The following is a 22,421-nucleotide window of genomic DNA, read 5'->3' as shown; positions in this document are numbered from 1 at the left end:
ACGGAGTCACTGAGCAGGTTATTGCTTAGTAGGTGCTGCTTGATAGCACTGTTGATGACTCATTCCAACACTTTACTGATGAGGTAGTAATTGGGGTAGCTGAATTTGTCCTGTTTTTTGTGCACAGGACATACCTGGGAAATTTTCTACATTCAAACTATGTTGCCATTCCTTCAGTGTTGCTGGGTCAAAATCCTGGAACTCTTTCCATAACATCATTGTGGGGATACACATGGGCTGCAGTGATTCAAAAAGGCAACTCACCACACCTTCTCAAGGGTGATTAGGGATATTTTGTGAATGCATAAAGAAGAAACTATGTTAAAATCCCCATTAGAAATGAAATCTAGACACATGAAGCTCCAGGTCTCTCATTGTGCAGTTCAATATTAACATCTACAACGAGGAAGAGACAATGAATGCCACCTTGCCAGCATCATGCATATTCCAGGAACAAGTCAAAAGAGTAATCTCATTTTAAGTGCAATTTGAAGACAGAAACATGAGTAGCAACCTTGGTGAAACTTGTGTGATTGGCATGCTGTCTTATCTCATGCAGATAGGATAAGATCTACACTCAAATTTTGTGATTTTTTTTTCTCTCATCTGCTACAGGTTAGTAGACAGATCCAACTTTTTGATCATTGCACGATTGTGAAATGTGTCCTACATGAAAAGCATTGCACCCAGATTGTACAACAATGTGTAAACAATGGCCTGGACCTTATATGGTAACAATAATAGTCAGCAAAATTAGCTGTCACTTCTCCTCTGAAACTGATGGAAACTTCTGGAAGCTGCACATGTTAAACAAGACCAGAAGTTGCTAATTTTGTTGCTCTGATGGCATAAGACAATATTTATGTTATTCACTTACTATGAAAACATTGAGGTTGTTGAGTTTTTGACACATGGATTCTCCAATACATGCACGTAGAGCATCATATCGATCTCCTCTGTATTAAAGACATCAATTATGTATAATTACTATGTAAAAACTCTAACACCGTGTACATACAGCAATGTAAATGGAAAGCAGTTTTACTTGAGTCCCCAACACCTCCCCATCCTCCCACAAACATGGTCTCCAATTTCAGTTTTAAGAGCTAAAAGGAGTTTTAATCACAACATAAGATTTTCTCTTGGCTCAGCCTCTGTTGCAGTCTGAACGTTTGAAAATAAATGAAAGTGAACATGAAACAGGCAAATATTGCCACAAGTCCTCTCTCATCATTTCTGAACTGCCAGCATTCAGTCCTGCAATTTATTATCTGGATTCCATTAATTCGGGAACACGTAAAATTTAATTATCCATCAGGTATATAGGGATATATTTTTCAATAGGAAAAACACACACACACAAGTACACAACATATCCTTTTCACAAACCTTGGTTGGAACTGATCACTAGTAACATCATCAAGAGGCTGAAGAATCTCTATCACATCAAAATATAGCTAAAAACAAAAGAAAGGTACTGTTATGCAATGAAATAAAACTCATTATTATTGTCTTAAAATAAGATCGTCAGCTACCTGGTCACACACTCACCCATTGGTGAAGAGGAGAAAATTTGCCCGTCAGTGCCTTCAAAACCTCCTGGCTGATGATTCCACCAAAGGCAGCAGACAGGGAAGCCAAATGTCCTCTTGCTGTTCTTGAAAGCCACTTAACAATCTCATGATTTACAACAGCCTGTGATACACAAAATACACTGAGGCAAAAGAAAACATTCATGCTGACTTCACCAAATATGGAGCCAATGAGATCTGCTTAAAGGTCTAAAAGATGAGATGCGCTTTTACTTTTGTCTAAACATTAACTGGGCCACAAAGCCTGGCATTGCTTGTCAACAGTATTAGATAGGTAAGGACTGAAAGGTAACAAATGTAAGCCTGTTTTCAAAAAAGTAGAGAGAGAAACAGAACTATTAGCCAGCTAACCTGATAATAATGAATAAAAATAATAGAATTCAATTATTTGGTGATGATAACAGCTAACTTAGAAAATTATAATACTGCTGCGAAGAATGAATTTTTATTCTGGATAGGATTTTAAGGCTGCTCTATTTCAGTCTTATCTGCAGAAAAAACAATAGTCTTAATTAATATCTTGTGGGTGCTGCTGCTTGCAAGCTATAGCAACTGTGGGTTCTTTGTGCTTTCATCCATTGTGTATAACTGCAATAAATTTTGCTGGGGCCTTAGCATGAACCTTCCAATCTGATAACATGCTTTCCACTTGCATTGGGTAATCTCTGCATAGTTTGTGGTAGAAAATGTCATGAAAAAAAGTCACTCTGTGCCACTTTGCTTTTCTTGGCACATCTACCTGCTGATAATGGAAGAAGAAGGAACTCTAATTCACTCAAACACAACAAAAGAAAACTTGAGTGTTACCATATGTTCCTTTACAAATCCTACTGCAATTCCTATTTAATTTTAGTTGTTGCCTTCGGAAAGCTAGCCGATTATGTCTGAAATTACAACTTCAATGATCATACAACTGATTTTCATAAATGAGTTATATCTGCATGGAAAGGTTTTAATACCTGGTAAGGTGCATTTCAAGGAGAGCTTTTGATTTTTCAACCTGGAGTTGTGATTGGTTTAATGCAGCTCTTTAAATATTGTAGAATGCCAATATTTTAATAAGCTAATAGCTAATCATTCCAAACATTTATTATTAAAGCGGACATTCTCCAAAATACTGTTAGTGGCATTTTACAGATCATTCTTCAGATTGTTTCCCCAGTAGGAAAACAAATTAATGTATGCAAGTTACTTAAAAGCCTGTGTCAATTGAAGATTTTAATTCTTTTGAGCCTACAACTTCAATATTCCACCAGCTGAATAAAAAGTGGCAGCAGCTCTCGCAGTACTAAAGATGATAAAGTAGAAAAAAAAAGTGTTGAGAATCATGAAGAATCTGGAAAAAGTAGAGGGGGAGACAATGTTTTCACTGGAAGAAGAAAAACATCAGTTTGAGGCGATTGTCAAAAGAAATAAAGTAACATCAGAGAAAAAAAAACATCTTAACAGACCAAACATTGGCACACTGGAATGCAATACCGGAGTTTATAATGGAGGCAGACACAAAGTTGTCAAAAAGATAATCACATAATTACATGCAGAGAAAAAAAAAACATATCGACAGGGAAAATAAAGGGGGCGCGACTAAGGAAGTTAATCTTGCTGAGTGCCAGCAAAATCACAATGAGCCCAATTGGCTCCTTCTGTACCACAACTATTGCTTTGTAGAAAGAGCTACAAAGATGGTTATTCATAAAGCTGCCTCATAATGATTAAGTCCTGTGAAATAGAAGAAGAGCCAGCGATATACAAAAGCACTCATGACTGAACATTAAGCTGGGCAAGACACATGCCAAATAAGCCAATGGCATGGCTCTATCAGCTATATCTAAGTATTACATAGTGAATCATTATTGAAGTTGTCAAAGCAGCAACAAAGCCAGAATTGTACAGATCTGATCTAACTCTTCAGAAATTCTAGACAGCAGAAAGCCTCAGTCAGACAGAAGACAGAGGAGGACTGCTTGTGGAAATATGGGTTCATATACCCATGTATCATGTTGTTTGCAGTATCGGCATGAGTTAATCTAGTTTACAGCTTTGCTGAAAAGTAATGCTTCCAAAACAGGCCTAATGCAAAAGTCTTGAGCTAAAAGATTGATAGGTCATTCATCATGGCGTGAGTGGCTGGGAAGATGTCATTCAGTTCCACTATATTTACTAAAGTGAATAGGTCTAAAGTGGTCTACATAAACACAGCATCAGAATGATTTGGAGAGGTTAAGATGGACTGAGTATATTCAAACCTCTTGACTTCATGCTAATCTGATGCTACTTCTGTTTGTCTTTTGACACTGATTTAGTGGTTTTATTATTGGTAGCATTCATGAAATGTGGAGATCAAAAGTAGAATTGGTATACCAGTTTTCAGTAAACCACTAGCTGTACATCAAATCATTGAGTGGGATGTTCCTGAGTTCTTTTAGTGAATCATGAACTCAATCATACTAGAACTGTGATACAATTTCCTTGAACAATTACTACTAAGTTCGAATAACATGAGCTTGTTAAAGACCTGATTCTATGATTGTTACATGTGATATGTGTACAAACAACACTTCCACATATCAAAGCTCCCATTGAACAAAGAACATTGTCCTATTGCTTTAAGAACTGTCTAGTTCTGAAGAATGAAAATTTCCATACGAACAGTCCGTTTAAAAGATGAATGCAGTCCAAAACAGCCATGCAAGCTGGAAGGTATGGAGTGTGACAACTTCAAATGTAAAACATTTATCAAGCTTGAAACATTTCTAAATTAATGTAGTGACAAGAAAGACTTGTGTAAAAAAATAATTTTCCCTTCCACTCACATGGATATGCTACAGCAGGAGTCCTAGTCATTATAACCATGTTTTATTTTGCAATTGTTCATTTGCTTATTTTTAAAAAAAAGTCAATCCCCTGTGGGATTGCTCATACTTAGACAAAATGGTCTGTCTTATTAGTGTTTGTTCTAACAGGAAACAGGAATTCACAGTGCCACTCGGAGTGCAGAAGAATGACAGATGTTCCTACAATAATAGTGCTAGAGATTGTACCTACTTCACTAAGCAACGTGACAATGACATCTGCTGATCTTAATAAATGCAGTGTAACAGCGACATTAACTAATTTCAAGGATAGCGAGCTTTGAGAAGATTTGTAGCTCAGGTTGATGTTCTGGATGTCTTTGCTCGCTGAGCTGGAAGGTTCATTTTCAGACGTTTCATCACCATTCTAGGTAATATGTTCAGTGAGCCCCTGGATAAACCACAGTTGATGATTCCTGTTTTCTATTCATAGGTTTGGGTTGGTGATATTGTTTCCTGTGGTAATGTTGTTTCCTGTGGTGATGTCACTTCCTGTTCTTTTTCTCAGGGATGGTAAATTAGCTCCAAGTCAATGTGTTTGTTGACAGAGTTCTGATTGGAATGCCATGCTTCCAGGAATTCTCGTGCATGTCTCTGTTTGGCTTGTCCTAGGATGGATGTGTTGTCCCAGTCAAAGTGGTGTCCTTCCTCATCTGTATGTAAGGATACTAGTGAGTGTGTGTCATGTCATTTTGTGGCTAGTTGATGTTCATATATCCTGGTGGCTAGTTTTCTGCCTGTTTGTCCAATGTAGTGTTTGTTACAGTCCTTGCATGTTTTTTTTTGTAAATGACATTAGTTTTGCTTGTTGTCTATATAGGGTCTTTCAAATTCATTAGCTGCTGTTTTAGTGTATTGGTGCGTTTGTGGGCTACCATGATGCCAAGGGGTCTGAGTCGTCTGGCAGTCATTTGAGATGTCTGATGTAGGGGAGAGTGACTAGGGTTTCTGGACATATTTTGTCTGCTTGTTTGTGTTTGTTGCTGAGAAATCTGTAGACTGTGTTCATTGGGTAACCATTCTTTTTGAATACACTGTATATGTGCTTTTCCTCTGTGCTGCAGTGTGTGGTGGCTCATTGGGATAATGTTCTGATGCAGCTTCATTTGTGGATGTTGGGGGGATTGCTTCTATAGATCAATATTTGGTCTGTATGTTATTTTCTTGTAGACGCTGGTTTGAAGTTCCCCATTGGCTGTTCGCTCTACTGTGACATCTAGGAATCGCAGTTTGTTGTTGTTTTTGTCCTCTTTAATGGATTTTACGCCAGTAAGAGTATTATTGATGTCTTGAAGGTTTCCTCTAATTTGTTTTGTTTAGTGATGACAAAGGTGTCAGCAACGTAGCAGACCCAAAGTTTGGATTAAATGGTTGGCAGAGCTATTTGTTAGAGTCTCTGCATTACGATCTCTGCTAAGAATCTTGATATTGGAGATCCCATGGGTGTTCAGTTGGTTTGTCTGCAGGTTTTGTTGTAGAAGGTGAAGTGGGTGGTAAGGCATAAGTCCACTAGCTTGACAATACTGTCCGTGCTGAAGAAGTTGGTGGTGTTTGGTGTATGTGTCTTTGGATCTTCTAATAGTGTAGTCACTGTTTCTTTGGCCAGGTTGATGTTGATTGATGTGAACAGGGCTGTCATGTGAAAGGAGACTATTATTTCATCCTCTTCTATCTTGGTGACTTTGATAGTCTTCAGGCATTCTTGGGTGGAGTGGATGGAGTGGCGTGAGTCTTTTACTAAGTGTTTTAGTCTTTGGTGTAGCTCCTTAGCCAATCTGTAAGTTGGTGTTCCAGGTAGTGAGACTACGGGTCTGAGGGGGGGGGCTCCTGGGTTTGGGAATTTTGGGTAATCTTTAGAAGCGTGGTGTGTTGGATCCGTCCAGTTTCATTTTTTGGAAGTCTGTCTTATTTATTTCTCTAGATTTCTTAAGTTTTTTGAGTAGGGCTGTGATTCGGTCCTCTAATTGTGGGATGGGGTCTACCTCCACTTATTGATAAGTGTTGGTATCTGCAAGCAGTGCATTTGCTTTTTCAATGTAGTCTCTTTGATTTAAAATGACTGTCAAGCATCCCTTGTCTGCAGGTAGGATAACAATTTTTTTTTAAAACTCTTTCTAATGCTTTCCTTTCTTGTGTATTGAGTGTATTTCTTTCTCTTTTTCTGCTCAATGTTGGTGCAACTACCTGTCTGATAGTTTGCTGGGTTTCTCCTGTGAGTTGGTTATCTTTCAGTGTTGTTTCTAATGCTAAGAAATCTATACAGTGTATTCAAAAAGAATGGTTACCCAATGAATGCAGTCTGCAGACTTCTCAGCAACAAACACAAACAAGCAGACAAAACAGGGGTGGCACGGTGGCACAGTGGTTAGCACTGCTGCCTGACAGCACCAGAGACCCGGGTTCAATTCCCGACTCAGGCGACTGACTGTGTGGAGTTTGCACATTCTCCCCGTGTCTGCGTGGGTTTCCTCCCACAGTCCAAAGATGTGCAGGTTAGGTGAATTGGCCATGCTAAATTGCCTGTAGTGTTAGGTAAAGGGGTAAATGTAGGGGAATGGTGGGTTGCGCTTCGGCAGGTCGGTGTGAACTTGTTGGGCCGAAGGGCCTGTTTCCACACTGTAAGTAATCTAATCTAAAAACACATCCAGAAACCCTAGCCACTCTCCCCTACATCCAAGACATCTCAGACATGACTGCCAGACTACTCAGACCCCTTGGCATCACCAACCCAAAGAAACCCAAACATATAAATAGAAAGCAGGAATCATTAGCTGTGCTTCATCCAGAGGCTCACTGAAGATATTACCAAGTATGATGACAAAACGTCTGAAAATTAACCTTCCAGCTCAGCAGGCAAACCTACATCCAGAATTTCAAGGATTTGGGGATGAGCAGGTGATATAGAGTCATACAGCACAGAGACAGATCTTTCAATCCAATTCATCTGTGCTGACCAAGTTTCCCAAACTAAACTAGTCCCACTTACCTGCATTTGGCCCATATTCCTCTAAATCTTTTCTATTCATGTACCTGTCCAACTGTCTTTTAAATGTCGTAACTGTATCTGCTTCGATCATTTCCGCTAATGATTTAGGGTAAACTGAATAGGCATGGTAGAAGAATTATCCATTTATTTTGCTGGACTAGAGTTATAACAGCAATAGACACTAATTTCATACAACTGGGAGTCTGGCAACAATACCCACTGGTATTAGTAGAAAAGGCCTAATGACATTTGCCATTGACATAAGTGGATTAGGTGCGTGGAAATGTTAATGAACTTCGGCTTGGTCGGTTGAGTATTACCCATTAATACCACTGTAAGGTCAGGGTTTACCCACCAATTTCAATTGACTGGGGCTATGACAGCATCAGTAACTGATATCAGCACAAAGGAAGCATAATTCCCTACTGATTTCATTGTAATGAGGGGTATGGCTGTGTTTCTCATTCATTTCAAGTAACACAGTCAAATAGGAAATTCAAAAATGTTCAAGTAATCTTCAAATACATGTTTATGTTTTCAAATTCTTTCTTGCTGTGAAACTACACAAATCACACGTTTGAAACACATGCTCCATTGTAAATTCTACACAAAAGTATTAAAACTGCCTGGTATACTTTTGATCAAACAGTTCTTGCCAGAAGCTGCTAACTATAGTACAATTGCTAGCATTATTGCTGATTAAAATTAGCTCTTATTGAAAGATTACTCACCTTATTTTCCAACATTTCATTTACTGCAATAGCCAATCTCAACAGTTCATCTGCATCTTGGAGACACCTTATCAGAAAATAAAAACACAAACCGACTTTGGTTATGCTTATGACTATTACTGCTAAAGTACATCTTCACAAAAGGTTTAAATTAATGAGACAGCAAATAACATTTATAAAAATAAAGTTATTCTCTATCAGCACCAGTCTCCATACCCCCCTCCCCCCCCACTAAGCTCTTCGTCAAAGTTGCTTCCTCAGCTTCCATACTCTTATGACTCCCCACATCCATGAACTTCAATCTCCATCTCAACTCACATTCCTCCTGAAAGACCGATTTCATTGATCATCCCCTTAACCTTAGCACCACCATTGAATGAGCAGACAGGTCCTAAAGGTCATAGCTGAGACATTGGTTCTGCAGCAGGTGGTGAGGGAGCCAAGAGGGAAGTAGTATTTGGGCTTGTCCTCAGCAAGTTACCCATCACAGATGCATCTGTCCACAACATAGGTGGAAGTGACCATCACACAGTCACTGTGCAGACAAATTCCCATCTTCGTATTGAGGATAACCTCCATTAGTGTCATATGGCATGACCTCAGTGCTAAACAGAACAGACTTCAAACAGATCTGGCAACTCACAACTGGATACCCATAAGGTGCTGTGGGTCATCAGCAGGAGAATTGCAATAAAATATAATCTGTAATCTCATGGCCCAGCATGAACCACTTCACCATCCTGGTTCAATAAAGAGTGCAGGAGGGCACGTCAGACATACCTAAAAATGAGGTGTTAACCTGGTGAAGCTACAATGAAGGACTATGTATGCCTAACAGAGAAAGTAGCATGCAATAGGTAGGACTAAGCAACCTCAGATCAGATCTAAGCTTTGCAATCCTGCCACATTCAAATCTAAATGGTAAAGGTTTATTAAACAAGTAACAAGTAAAATGAATATTCCCTTTCTCAACAGCTGGGGAACCTAGCACATCCATACAATCCAGAAGGCTGAAGGATTTGTATCCATTTTCAGCCAGAAACATCAAATGTATGATCATCTCCGCAACTTCCTCCTGAGATTGTCATCATCTATGGTATCATTCCTTATCCAATCTGAATAACTCCATTTGATATCAAGAAACAGCAATCACCATCGCCAATAAGGGAGTATCTAACCATCATCCATTGACTTTCAATGACATTATCACCAGTGAATCCCCTACTATGAACATCCTGGGAGGGTACTATCATCCAGAAACTAGACTAGCCATTGAAGTACTGTGATTACAAGAATATGTCAGAGGCTAGGAGGTTTGGAGCATGTACCTCATCATCTACAAGACACAACTAAGGAGTGTTTTGAAATATTCCCCACTTGCTTAGAGGATTACAGCTCAAACAAACGAAAGCTTCACACCATCTAGGACAAAACAACCTATCCATCACATGTAACAATCACTCATTTCGCTAACCAGGCACAGCAGCAACATTGTGCACCATTTAGGAAGCGCATGCAGTAAATGATCCACAGTCCTTAGCAACCACCGTCAACTATAAGTATAAGAGATACATGGGACCACCACCAGCAAGTCCCACTCTAAGCCATGCATCACTCTTTCTTGAAACAATATCACTGTTCCTCATTCTAGCTTGGTTGAAGTTCTGGAATTCTAGTCTTAACAGCACTATGCGTGTCCCTCCCTCGGCTGCAGTAATTCAAGGAGGCAGTTTCTCACCACCTTCTCCAAAGCATTGAGGAATGGGCAATGAATATTGGTCTAGCCAGTGATACTCATAGCGCATAAACTATATTTTAAAAATGACATTTACAATCACCACCTCTTGACCTTCCTATTTGGCTCTCAATTTAATCACAATCCATCTGCAGTGTAAATTTTCTCAACCAGTCTTTTTCCTTCATGTTTCCTCATCTGGACAAGTAAAATCACTAAAGTCCTTGTCATCTTCCAACCAAGCTATATGCCTTGCCAAACTTTGCATGGTCCATATTTTTGCAATCTTAAGGGTAAAGGATTTCAGAATGAAAAAAGTGTACAAGTGATGCAATTAGTTATTGCCATTTCTGACTGGACCACATTAAGCACAAACAGGCCTTACTATCCTCTGCAAAACTGCTCACCATTCCAGGCTCACCCTGGAGAGCAAACATAACTCCTTTCCTACATTACCAACTATCCTCTTAAGTTCCTCTACTTTACCTTCTCCAAAAAATAGATCGTAGATTGCCTTGCCACTAAGGTTGAAACCATGTGTTGAGGTGACATTGCCACCTCTCCTCCTTGCCTTGCTGACCAAGCTGAACTTTCTCAGCATCAAAGCCCTTAAAGAGCCTTTCTCAAGTATCACATCTCTTTTTGGTCATTCTTTCTTTGAGCTTGTTTTATCAGTCTCCTCCCTTGACCCTATTCCTATTAAATACTAACTATCTGACTTCAATTCTGACCTTCATGCCAGCTGTCTCTAAACAATTTCCTGCTCTCAAGTATTTTCTCTATTCTTTCAAATATGTCATCATCACCACCAACACCTCAAAAACCATTCCTTCAATGCTTCTTTTATGTAGGAAATTAGTATCCCATCCCCAACTTCTCATTCATTGCCAAAGCCCTTGAATGTACTGTTGCCTCAGACATCGATCTTTCATAAAAACAAACATTTATTTGAACTTTATCCTCAGGTTATTAATCACCACGTTCAAGATGACAAGATAAAAGAGAAAATTGCCAAAGTCTGACTGACCACATGGCTGCTCTCTCATTAGAGCAAAATAACTGATAGTGATTTAACCTGAAGGTCACCTTGCCTCAGGTGAGGGGAGAGACTGTGCTGGGCAGTCCTTCATGACAACCTCACCGGTGCAGAAATTGAACTCTCACTGTTGGCATCACTCTGCATTACAAACCAGCCAACCAAGCCAACTGAACCTCCAAGCCCACAATTACTTCATAGCACAATGCAGATTTATACCTAATCTTTCTCAGACTGTCTGCTACTGTTGGTGAGGTTGTCAGCACCATATTCTTCCAATTATTGCACAATACCTTTTTCACTTCCCAATATATAAAATCGAGAAAATCGTTCAACATGGAGTTTGACAACACTGAGGCAATAGAGAGGAAGCAATGAGTTAGAGAGGGATGGCATCAGTGTACATTTGATAGCTGATCTTACATCTACAGACAATATCATCAAGAGTAATATGTAGCTGAAAAGAAGTTCTTCAGTTCTGAAGGAGGATTACTAGACTTAAAACATTAATTCTGCTTTATATCCATAGATGCTGCCAGGCCTGCTGAGTTTCACCAGCAATTTTAGTTTTTGTTTCAGATCATCAGCATCCTCAGTTCTTTACTTTACTGTAAAAGTCTGAATTGGTGACAAGCAAGGCTGTGTAACAGGTCCCATACTTTTACGTATCTTCCATACCATTCTGGTAAATCTCCCCTAAAATCTCTCAAAGACCTTTGTATCTTTCCTAGGTATAGTGCCCAAAATAGTTTGGACTACTGCAGCTATTGCCTAACCAATAATTACATTTTTTAAACTCAATTTGTTCCTTTTTAACCTATATGTTTATTTATAGGGTAAACATCCCTTATAGTCAACAGTGAGGACTGCAGATGCTGGAAACCAGAGTTTAGATCAGAGTGGTGCTGGAAAAGCACAGCAGGTCAGGCAGCATCAGAGGAGCAGGAAAATAGACGTTTCGGGCAAAAGCCCTTTGCCCAAAACGCCGATTTTCCTGCTTCTCGGATGCTGCCTGACCTGCTGTACTTTTCCAGCACCACTCTGATCTAAATATCCCTTATATGTTTGCAAAAGCTTCACCAGATCTTTCTGTTCCTGTGCAACCTCTAAAATTACTTACATTTGGTTTACATAATTTTTAAAAATTCTTGCCAGCAAAATATATCTATTCGTACTGTCCTCAATTATATTTTATTGCTGTGTGACTGCCCATTTTGTCAGTCCACCACTGTCCTCCTGAAGCCTGCAACTATTTTCCTCAAAGTTTATAGCAATTCCAAGTTTTCTCTGTCCTTTAGGTTAAGGAAAAACCCTAAATCCAGCCCTTTGGAACATTAACTCTGCACAAAGTTCACCACTCTTCTATTTTCCGTGTCTTGGTCAATTTTGCATCCTTGTTTTTAGTCAAATAGTTTCAATTTTGTTGAACAGTCTATTAAGCAGTACTTCTATCAAATTCCTTTCAGAAAGTACACAGACAGAATCTTAATTAGATAACCCTGAATACATTCTTAACTGGATCAAAGTTAATTTTTAATTTACTCGCCTGCGCTCAACTGGACAAACACACCATTATATAATAACCAGCATATCTCATACATTACGGTGCCATTAACACCTATTAAGCCTCACTCAGACCATTATGTTCAGCATTAATGAATCAATACCAGGCATGAGCCAGTGTATTAATAACATCAAAGGTTTATGTCAAGAACAATGCCAAGCGCTTGTATTTTTCATATTTAGTAAACCTTCAGTATTGTGATGCTAAACAACGGAATTATGCCTTTACGGAAAACTGTCCGTCTGCTTAGAGTTTTGGGTGGCACAGTCGGTCGGTGGTTAGTACTGCACAGTGCCATGGGCAAACGTCTATATTGAATTTGCACATTCTGCCCATCTACGTGGGTTACCTCTAGGTGCTCCATTTTCCTCCCACCGTCTAAAGATGTGTAAACTTGGTGGACTGGCCATGCTGAATTGCTCAATATCTTGCGATGTGCAGGTAGATTAACCATGAGAAATGTGGAGTTGCAAGGGTTGATGGTGGGGTTGTTTTTGGCTGGGTGGGATGTTCTTTGGAGGGGTGGTTTGGACTCAACAGGCTAAATGGTTTGCTTCCATACTGTAGGGATTCTATGATTCCTGGCTGTACATAATAAGTTTCTCTTATTTCATTATCACATTTTTTAACAATAGCCTCTTTTAATCATGCAACATAATAAATGAAATACTCACCCTATGTTTGGTAGACGTTTGTATTGCTCTTGAAATTTATCCAAGGCCAGCATGGCTGTATGAATCTGCAAGGGTGCCTGGGTTTTATATATAAAATATGGTTTTTATGTTAAGGAATGAAGAATTTAGGCTTTTTTTAAAAAAAAACAGAGGATTACTAAACACAAACTCTTGACACCATCTACCTTTCCACAGTTTGGATTGACAGCAATCAGTCAATTGTACAGTGGTTGCAAAACACACCCTACAACCAAGAATGGCTAAATACCAGATAAGATACATGTCCAGCTAGGAAAATATGCTGGAATTACATGATATAATTAAAGATAAAGCCAAACAAATTTCCTGCTTTGAAGAAGCAAGGGTTTCAGGTCTCTTCCCCATCAGGGTTGTTTGTTAACATTTGAATGGGAGACTCCACTTGTATCATTGTTCCATGCACAGCTCACATTCAGTCAGTCACAGGAGAACATGCAATATGATTGGGTATGCTCTACACTTGACATGTGACCTGTTTGCTGTGGTACCATCGTTTTGATTTGGATTTGAAGTCAATTTAAAACACTAGTGCCCATGAGTTGCTCAAGTTGATCTTCAGTAAGGAGAAATGGAAGGCCATCAAGGGAGAAAGACCTGAAATTACAGTACACAATTTTTTTTGGCTGACTTTTAACTATCTCTCTAGGTTTGACTTTCCTTTGAAACATCAATTTTCCATTTCAGAATTTTATTTAGAAGGAAGTGATTAGGACATGGTTTGTAAATTGCATCATAATCCATTTTCTAGAGTTATGATATTATTTAGAGCATCTCAAAACATGTGCTAAAAAGAAAGATATGTTCCTTTCAATCACAAATGAAAGTTAAGGAGGTGCAGATTTGATTTACAAGTTGGATACCAAACTGTGCAAGGTTTGTTAGAATGCTGGAATTACTGTTAAAATTAATACCTTCCTCAAAATGAGTACAACAAACAAGTGTCATTCATATCACTTTCAAACATTTACATCAAGCTTCACAAGACTCATGTTTTGCATAAATATGATTATGGATTTAATTTTAAAGTCTTAGCTGGGTAAATAGTGGCACTTTTGGCTAAAGCAGGCTATGAGTTCAAGCCCCACTCCAGAAGCTTGATCACAAAATCAAGGCCAATACTTCAATGAAGTACAGCAAGTCCTCAAGTAAAGTTGTATTGTGTTGTATTACTGAAAATCACAACTTTAATGGACTCATAGGTTCCCAGGAATTGATATCAGAACTGGAGCTAGGTTTCTTCAGACATTTCCTGCATTTACTGTAATATATGCAGCATTGTGCTTTCCTATTGGAAATAATCTGAAAATGAAATAAATCACTAATTAACAAACTGTTAAGTTTTGTACTCGAGGGCTTTTGTCACGAGAACAAAAAATATTGAAAGCATAGAAATGGAGAAAACAGGAGTAGCCGCCATTCCACCTTTTGAGATCGCTCCACCATTCAATATCAGCATGGACGAGTTGGACCGAAGGGTCTGTTTCCATGCTGTACATCTCTATGACTCTACGACTCTATGATCACAGCAGATCATTGAACTAAGTACCTTGTTTCCACTTTCTCCTCAAAATCTTCAGCCCTAAGAACTAGATCTAACTCGTTCTTGAAAACATTCAATGATTAGGTCTTTCAAGTTAATGTTAACTCTGTTTTCTTTCCACCAGTGCTGCCAGACCTGTTGAGTTTCTCCAGCAATTGGCTTTGTTTCAGATTTCCAATATCCACAATTCTTTGGGGTTATTTTTATTTTTATGTAGTTTGCAAACTTGGAGATACTAAATTTAGTTCCCCCATCTAAATCATTCATATATATTGTGAATAGCAGTGGTCCAAGCACTGAACTCTGAGGTGGCCCACGAGTCAAAGACCTGTTCATACTCTTTGTTTTCTATCTGCTAACCAGTTCTCTATCCATGGCAATATACTACCCCAGTCCCATGTGCATTATTAAACACATATTCATCAAGGAATGAACAATTAAAACAAATTGTAAAATATAAAATGTAAATACTGTGTTAATAATTTGCACTTACTGTACTTTTAAATTGACCAGAATCCATCTAGTGGCACTGTTCAAATGCAGATAGCTCCTGAAGTTCCAGGACTACCATAAGATCATAAAACATATGGGCAGCAGCAGACCATTCTGCCCGAGCCCACACGGTCATTCAAATCTATTTTCATACCTTTTCCCCATAACTCTGGATTCTCTTACTACTTAAAAATGTATACCTCAGCCTTGAATCTACTTAATTAGCTGATTTGAACAGCCCTCTTTGATAAAGAATACCACAGATTCACAAACCTGAGGGAATAAATTCCACTCCTGCACCAATCAGCATCTGTCACTAGTTGGAGGCCAGGATTTCAGTGCAAGTTCAGAACAGCAGCCAACATCAATGTGCAGTGGTAACGAGTACTAGAGACTTTAAAGGTGTGAACACAGGGCAGGAATGGGAGTGGGGGTTTGAGAGACCAAGGTTGAGGACAGAAGTGTAAGCAAGGCTGGAATTAAGTTGGGACTGTTAGGAATAACTGAAGTCTCTGGATATGGCAATAGATAAAGTTTTAAATGCAAGAATGAAGGGTTGGTGTGGGAGCCAGGTGGAAGGGACTTCAGCACTGTGGGCAGGAGCAGAAGAACTGAAGAAAAGGTAGTTTAGCAAATAGGTCAACGCACAGAAAGTCTGTGGCAAATAATGTAAACTGAAGCCCACATTTATAAATGGTTACAATGACATTACTTTATTAATAATGTTAAAGCAGAATAATGTTCAGTGACGCAATGTACCAAAGGAGATCTCAAGTAACAATATTTAGTTCAGACATGAACTCGAAGTGGGCAACTGCATTTTGTTTACTTCTTTGCTAAAATTTTACCGAGATCCAAAACATTATGTTTGCAGCATCAAACTACCTTTTGAAGAAAATGAATCTATACTAACTCATTATATAAAAAAAAACATTTTATTATTGTACATTCATTTCTAAAGCCTGCATGGAAATTCAAACTCCTAAGTCAAACAATTGAATTCTATAAATATCAACCTTACAAATTCCAAGAAAATAAAGAGACCCTGATTGGTATTTCTTCAGCCTTCCCATTTAACTCCCTTCAATACCACTTTATTGATTCAACCTGATCACATTACACTGCAAGCACAACAGGACGCTACATCTGATGGCCTGGCTGTCTGAAATTCTATTCCCAAAGATTGTTAAAGGGCACAGTATTATCAAAGTCAGATCATCCTTCTACTTACAATTTGCAGTGTAACGGGCAACCAGAGAAGGCTTTGTGCAAACTTACGAGATATTTTATATCTTATAATTCAATCATAACAAATTGTGTCAGTGTTGTTCACTACTTGCTCCTGCGACACTACTTTACTCTATTGACCCAATAAAATCTGCTGCCATAACATGCAGTGTTGGCCAAAATGGTGTGCTATAGCAATGCTAACATACTCATTGCACAGAATGGTCTGCTTTACTTTCTCCAAAATCATTAAAACACAAAAACAGGTCAGTTCTGTTGACTGACCACCACAAACAGAACAAGTGACTTGTAATTTGTGGTTTCATAGTTCACAAGTTTAATATCGGTACAAAGCTAAAATCATTCAACATGATGAAACCAGGTGTGAAGGTCCAAATTATGTTATGTTATATCAGTTTGTATTGTCATTCTTAATCATCTGTCACAGATTCACATGATACCAATCATTGTCACTTAAAAGCAGTGTTAAAATGGAAAGTGTAAGAAATATCACCATGTCACTATGTTACATATAGAAAAACTTCACAGATAAATAGACTGTTTTTAAGAAAAGTCTCAAGATCTTACTGGTATTGTTGACCAAAGAAACACCAGTAAATATAACGCTTCAGTGAGCTCTCTCACTGACAGAGTTGTATGTTTATATAATGCTAGAGGTTCCACATAACCGTTTAGAAGAGTACAATATCAGTCCCATTAATCTTTACTTTGAAAAACTTGAGGCCACAGAAGCTGTCTGGCAACAGTTAATTTTTTTTTCATCAAAGAATAGATTGAAGAGTGCGTGTGAAAATTCTACCCTTTGCAATCATTATATCTGAAGTAATTACGAGATTCAAAATCATGTATCTCCTTCTGATCTCTGTACTTCTCATTGCTCTGTTAATTCATAATGGGGTATTATTGCATGGGAGGCAATTAAGGTCCCAAAGGAAATTATTCACAAGTACCCAGGAATATTGAGTGAGTTGTTGGATGGGATGTCTGGAGAATATGTGTGATGTAAAGGGTTAGAATCAATGAATTATTCAATAAGTTGGTTAGGGAGAGCTTCCTGACTCTAATCAAAAACCAAGAGAAAATCTTAGCCAAAATCACATAATTGTGTTTTATGTATCATAAGCACCTCTTAAAATTCAATGCAAATTAAACAAACGCGACTTGTAATTCATTTCTTAGTTGAGCACAATTTGGGAAGTCTCAAATTATGAGAAATACAATCTCACTGATCATGTCCAGTCAGAAATGTTAACGTTATTCAATATTTAGTCTGGCACTGTCAGCAAATCAGTTAGAGTCTGCATTAGTGTAAAATGGAACATGTTGAAATGGACACATTTTATCCTCAGGAGAGTTCTGAATGAGTGAAAGGTCAGATTTTAAAAAAAAATTAAGAGCAAGAACAATTTATTTATTAAACAGCACTAAGTACATTCACTATCCAGTCTAATATCTGCTTTAAACCTTTGATAAAGGTAACTACGAGTCATAGAATCACAAAGTCTACAGCTCAGAAAAAGATCACTTGGTCCATTGTGTCTCTGCCAGTTGAGAAATGAGCTATCAGCATTTGCCCATCACTTTAGAGGTTATGGCATTTTAAGCTCATATTAAATATGATCTTAAATAATCAGGGCATCTTTTAAATAAGTCAAGGGTTGTGCCTCTATCATCCTTTCGGGGAGTGAGTTCCAGTATCCTACCACTCTCTGGTTAAAACCACTTTTCTTCAGCTCCCACTTTATAATCTTTATAACAATCATTTAAATCTTTGCCCTTAGTTACTGACCACTCTTGCTAAGGTTAATGGGCCTTTTCTCTCCACTTTATCCGAACCACCCATAATTTTGGATATTTCAAACAAAAATTATCCAATCTCTCTTCATGGCTGCAGTTTTCCAATACTGGCAACATTCCAGTAAATCTCCTTTCTTCCTTCTCTAATACAATTACATCCTTTCAGCAATAAGATAACCGAAACTGCACAGTTGTACTCATATTGGCCTAACTACTGATTTAGAGTTTCAGAATTAACCCTTTGCTCTTATATTCTACACTTTTGTTCATGGAGGAAGAAATTCTGTATATACTCCATATTCTCTGAGTTATTGTGTCTTCATTTTCCATGTTTGATCTCTCTATGTCACCACCTCACGTGTCTGGGCTTGTCACCATTTGTCACCTATCGTGCTACCGACCGGTGTATCAATACTTTCGTGCAGCCCACAGCTATCCTCCTCATTATTGGCCACTTGGCCAATTCATGTGTTGCCGGCAAATGTCTTGTTCATTGCCTCTACAATTACACCTAAATCATAAATATATATCTCAACAAAACTGAGGATCTCATTATGAACGCTGTAGAGCCCCAAACAAGACAGTCAACCTGTTAGTAAAACATCTGTCAACAATTAACTTTGGTGTCTTGTTGAGCAGAATTTGTATCGAGCTTGCTACATTCCTCTGGATCCATGGGCTTTATTTTTAAACCAGTGTGCCATGTGAAATTTTGCCAAAATCAATCAGCATTGGTACAGAGAAAGACAGCAATTATAAGTACAATATTAATACTCCATGATACCTATAGTATAAATGCAGTTAATTTTAGGTATTTGTTACTGAAAATTATTACATTTTATTTCTTATTAAACATATATATAATTCTTCCAAATGCTCAGATTTCTATCAAGCATTAAACCAAAGTTTAGATTCAGTTTGTGGTCTTCAGCAGCAAATGTCAGTGGGTATATGATATCGCTGCAAAGAAAGGCGAAGAACTTTGCTCCATTCTTACATTTGTGGGAAAATGCATGCATGAGGAAAACAGGAATGGGCTGTGGACAGGGGAGATTGCAGGCTTGTTGTTCTCATGGAGGCTACCTAAGATCATAAGACCATAAGATATAGGCACAGAATTAGGCCATCTGGTCCAGTTACTCTACTCATTCAATTATGGCTGATGTGTTTCTGAAAACCATTTCTTTAAGTTCTCCCCATAATCTTTGATCCCCTAACTAATCAGGGCCCTATCTTCCTCTGTCTTAAAACACTCAATGACTTGGCCTCCAAAGCCTTCTGTGGCAATGAGTTCTACAAATTCACCACCTTCTGACGAAAGAAATTTGTCCTGATCTCAGTTTTAAAGGGTTGTCCCTTCACTCTAAGACTTTGCCCTCAGGCCCTAGTTTCTCTTATTAGTGGAAATGTACAATTCTATCCAGGCTTCTCAATATTCTGTAAGGTTCAATGAGATCTTCCCCCAAATCTTCTAAATACCATTACAGACTTACCCTACATGACAGGCCCTTAATTCCTGGAATCATTCTTGTAAAGTTCCACTGGATTCCCTCCAAAGGCAAAGTGCATAACCTCACACATTCCATCTGCCAATTCTTTGCCCACTGTTCTAGACTCTCCAAGTCCTCTACAGCTTCCCCACTTCCACTTATCTTTGTGTTATCTGCAAACTAAACAATAATGCCCTCAGTTCATTTGTTAATATATAATGTGAATAGCTGTGGTACCAACACTGGCCCCAGCAGAACTCCACCAGTCACTGGCTGTAATCCTGAAAAAGACCACTTTATCCCCACTCTCTGCCACCTGTTAGTCAGCCAGTTCTCTATCCATGCCAATATCTTGCAACTAACACCATTGGCTCTTATCTCATTTGGCAGCCTCCTGTGCAGCACCTGGTCAAAGTCCTTTTGGAAATCCAAATAGATCGTATCTACTGGGTCTTCTTTGATTAACCTGCACAGTGCCTCCTCAAAGAATTCTGACAGATTTGCCAGGCATGACCTCCCCTTGGTGAAGCTGTGCTGATTCAGGTCTATTTTATCAAGCAGTTCCAGGTACTCTGCAATTTCGTTCTTAATAATGAACTCAAAACCTTATGGTCTCCCTGCTATAGGAAGGATGTTGTGAAGCTTGAGGGGATTCAGAAAATGTTTACAAGAATGTTGCCAGGGTTATTAGAGGGTTTGAGCTATAGGGAGAATTGAATAGGCTGGGGCTACAATCCCTGCAGCATCACAGGCTGAGAAGAGATCTTAAAGAATATCATAAAATCATGAGGGCATAGATAGGGTGAATAGCCAAGGGCTTTCCCCAGGGTAGCAGATTCCAAACCAAGAGGTTTGAGGTAAGAGGGAAGAGATTTAAAAGGGACCTGACAGGCAACTTTTTCGAGGAGAGAGTGTTGCATGTATAGAATGAGCTGCCAGAGGAAATGGTTGAGGCTCGTACAATTACAAAATTTAAAAGTTATTTGGATGGGTACATGAATAGGAAGGGTATAGACAGATATGGGCCAAATGCTGGCAAATGGGACTAGATTATTTTAGGAAATCTGGTCAGCATGGACCAAACTGTCTGATTCCATGCTGTACATCTCCATGACATCCTTCATTGTTGAATATCTTACTGTCACTCATGCTCATGTTTATATGAATTCCACCTTAAGTATATTAACAAGACTAAAGATGATGCCCAAATGTCAACCATGTAACCATTGTCAATTAAACTCACCTGATTCACGTATGTTCTATAAAGAAAGGAAATATGTGACTTCAGAATCACAGCAATGAGGTTCAAGAGCAATTGTGAATGGCCAATAAATGCTGGCACACCAAGAGATCCCCACATCCCATGAATTAAAAAAGGGCTATAAAACCCACAAAACCAGAGCCCAGTATGAGTCAATGGTTTGAGGAGAAAAAGGAGCAGCAGAAATAGAAATACAAAAATTTAAGACTATTTCAAAGCCATTTCAAGAGCTTCGCCACACATTAGGCCAGTGAAGGCAAGGTTTGCTTGGTCATCAAACTGTTCACTGTGTCAATGTTCAGTTCAGAGGTGACCCTACTGCTTAAGTCAGTTTTGAGAGAGAACGTTCTGCAAGGACAGAGAATGGCAATAGTCAAATAGCAATTGTATGTATCACATTCTGTGAGATGGAATTCTTTGCTCTCCTTTCCCACCAAGAATATTCCAAGTCAAATCATTACCATTTCCGATTAGCAATTTCAGTATTTTCTAAGTATAGCAGGCTCCAGCTAAAATACAACCTAACAACCAGATAAATTTGGGAAATGCATATTTCAATCAGACCATTAGAATTCTGATATTACCACAACCAAAATGTTTTCATTTTCAAAAAGGGCTTTGACTATTTCTGGGACTAACGCAAAGATATAAAAGAAAAAAACTTGCCTCAGGTTTGCTGTAGTCTATGATCAAGCACTGAGGACGTAAAAGCTGTGTGTCCAAGCTTTCCTAAAATAAGAAGTAGGGAAAAAAAATAAACAATGTCAGAAAGCTGTAGAGATGGTCAGAGAAAAGTGTTCAACTAACTGCATTTTGGGGGGAAAAAGCCCACAACCATTGGGTTCAGAATGTGGTCTTAGCCAGGAACTATTCACAAGGCCAACAGTATTTTGAACAGAAGAGACAAATGGCAAGGACATAGCATATTATAAAATTGTGTAAAATGTGCTCTGCCTTATGTGTAATTACCACCAGTTTGGCTTAGATTGTTACTGTGTAACCATTTTCCAGAGGACATCTGGCCACAGGAGGAGGCAGTTTTAAATCCAGAGGTAAAATCATTTTGTCAACTTGACTGACGTCATCAAACCACGTTTCTGTCAACATCCCTTTCTCTTTTCAGGTAGCTTCAATCTAAAATGTTCAACTAAGCCTTTTCACTAATGCTCCACTTTACACAGTTAGCAACAGCTACCACTACAAAAACCTGCAAATTACAGGTTCCTGTCTAGCAACCAAAAGGAAAACAGGAAACATAAATAAATATACTCTACATAATGGAACAAGTCTCCCAAAGCATAGTCAGGATGAAACTTAGTGGAAGCATTTGTACGTGTATGATGCTGTCTCCATGCTAGTAGAATGAATGGTAGAGGTGTAGAAA

General features: G+C 38.6%; 1 protein-coding gene across 2 annotated transcripts in view; it reads right to left on the bottom strand.

The window, feature by feature from the left end:
• Nucleotides 1-22,421, bottom strand: part of uba6 (ubiquitin like modifier activating enzyme 6) — a 112,544-nt gene that overhangs the window by 37,291 nt on the left and 52,832 nt on the right. For both annotated transcript variants that reach the window (XM_072589132.1, XM_072589133.1), the window contains 6 exons: nucleotides 21,704-21,766; nucleotides 13,171-13,247; nucleotides 8,162-8,228; nucleotides 1,552-1,695; nucleotides 1,390-1,457; nucleotides 878-956 (listed from right to left, as the gene is read on the bottom strand). In XM_072589132.1, the coding sequence (XP_072445233.1) occupies nucleotides 878-956; nucleotides 1,390-1,457; nucleotides 1,552-1,695; nucleotides 8,162-8,228; nucleotides 13,171-13,247; nucleotides 21,704-21,766 (498 nt within the window). The remainder of the gene's footprint in view (nucleotides 1-877; nucleotides 957-1,389; nucleotides 1,458-1,551; nucleotides 1,696-8,161; nucleotides 8,229-13,170; nucleotides 13,248-21,703; nucleotides 21,767-22,421) is intronic.

The sequence above is a fragment of the Chiloscyllium punctatum genome, chromosome 2 (assembly GCF_047496795.1).
Source record: "Chiloscyllium punctatum isolate Juve2018m chromosome 2, sChiPun1.3, whole genome shotgun sequence".
Lineage (NCBI taxonomy): Eukaryota > Metazoa > Chordata > Chondrichthyes > Orectolobiformes > Hemiscylliidae > Chiloscyllium > Chiloscyllium punctatum.
This window is presented reverse-complemented; position numbering and strand designations above follow the sequence as displayed.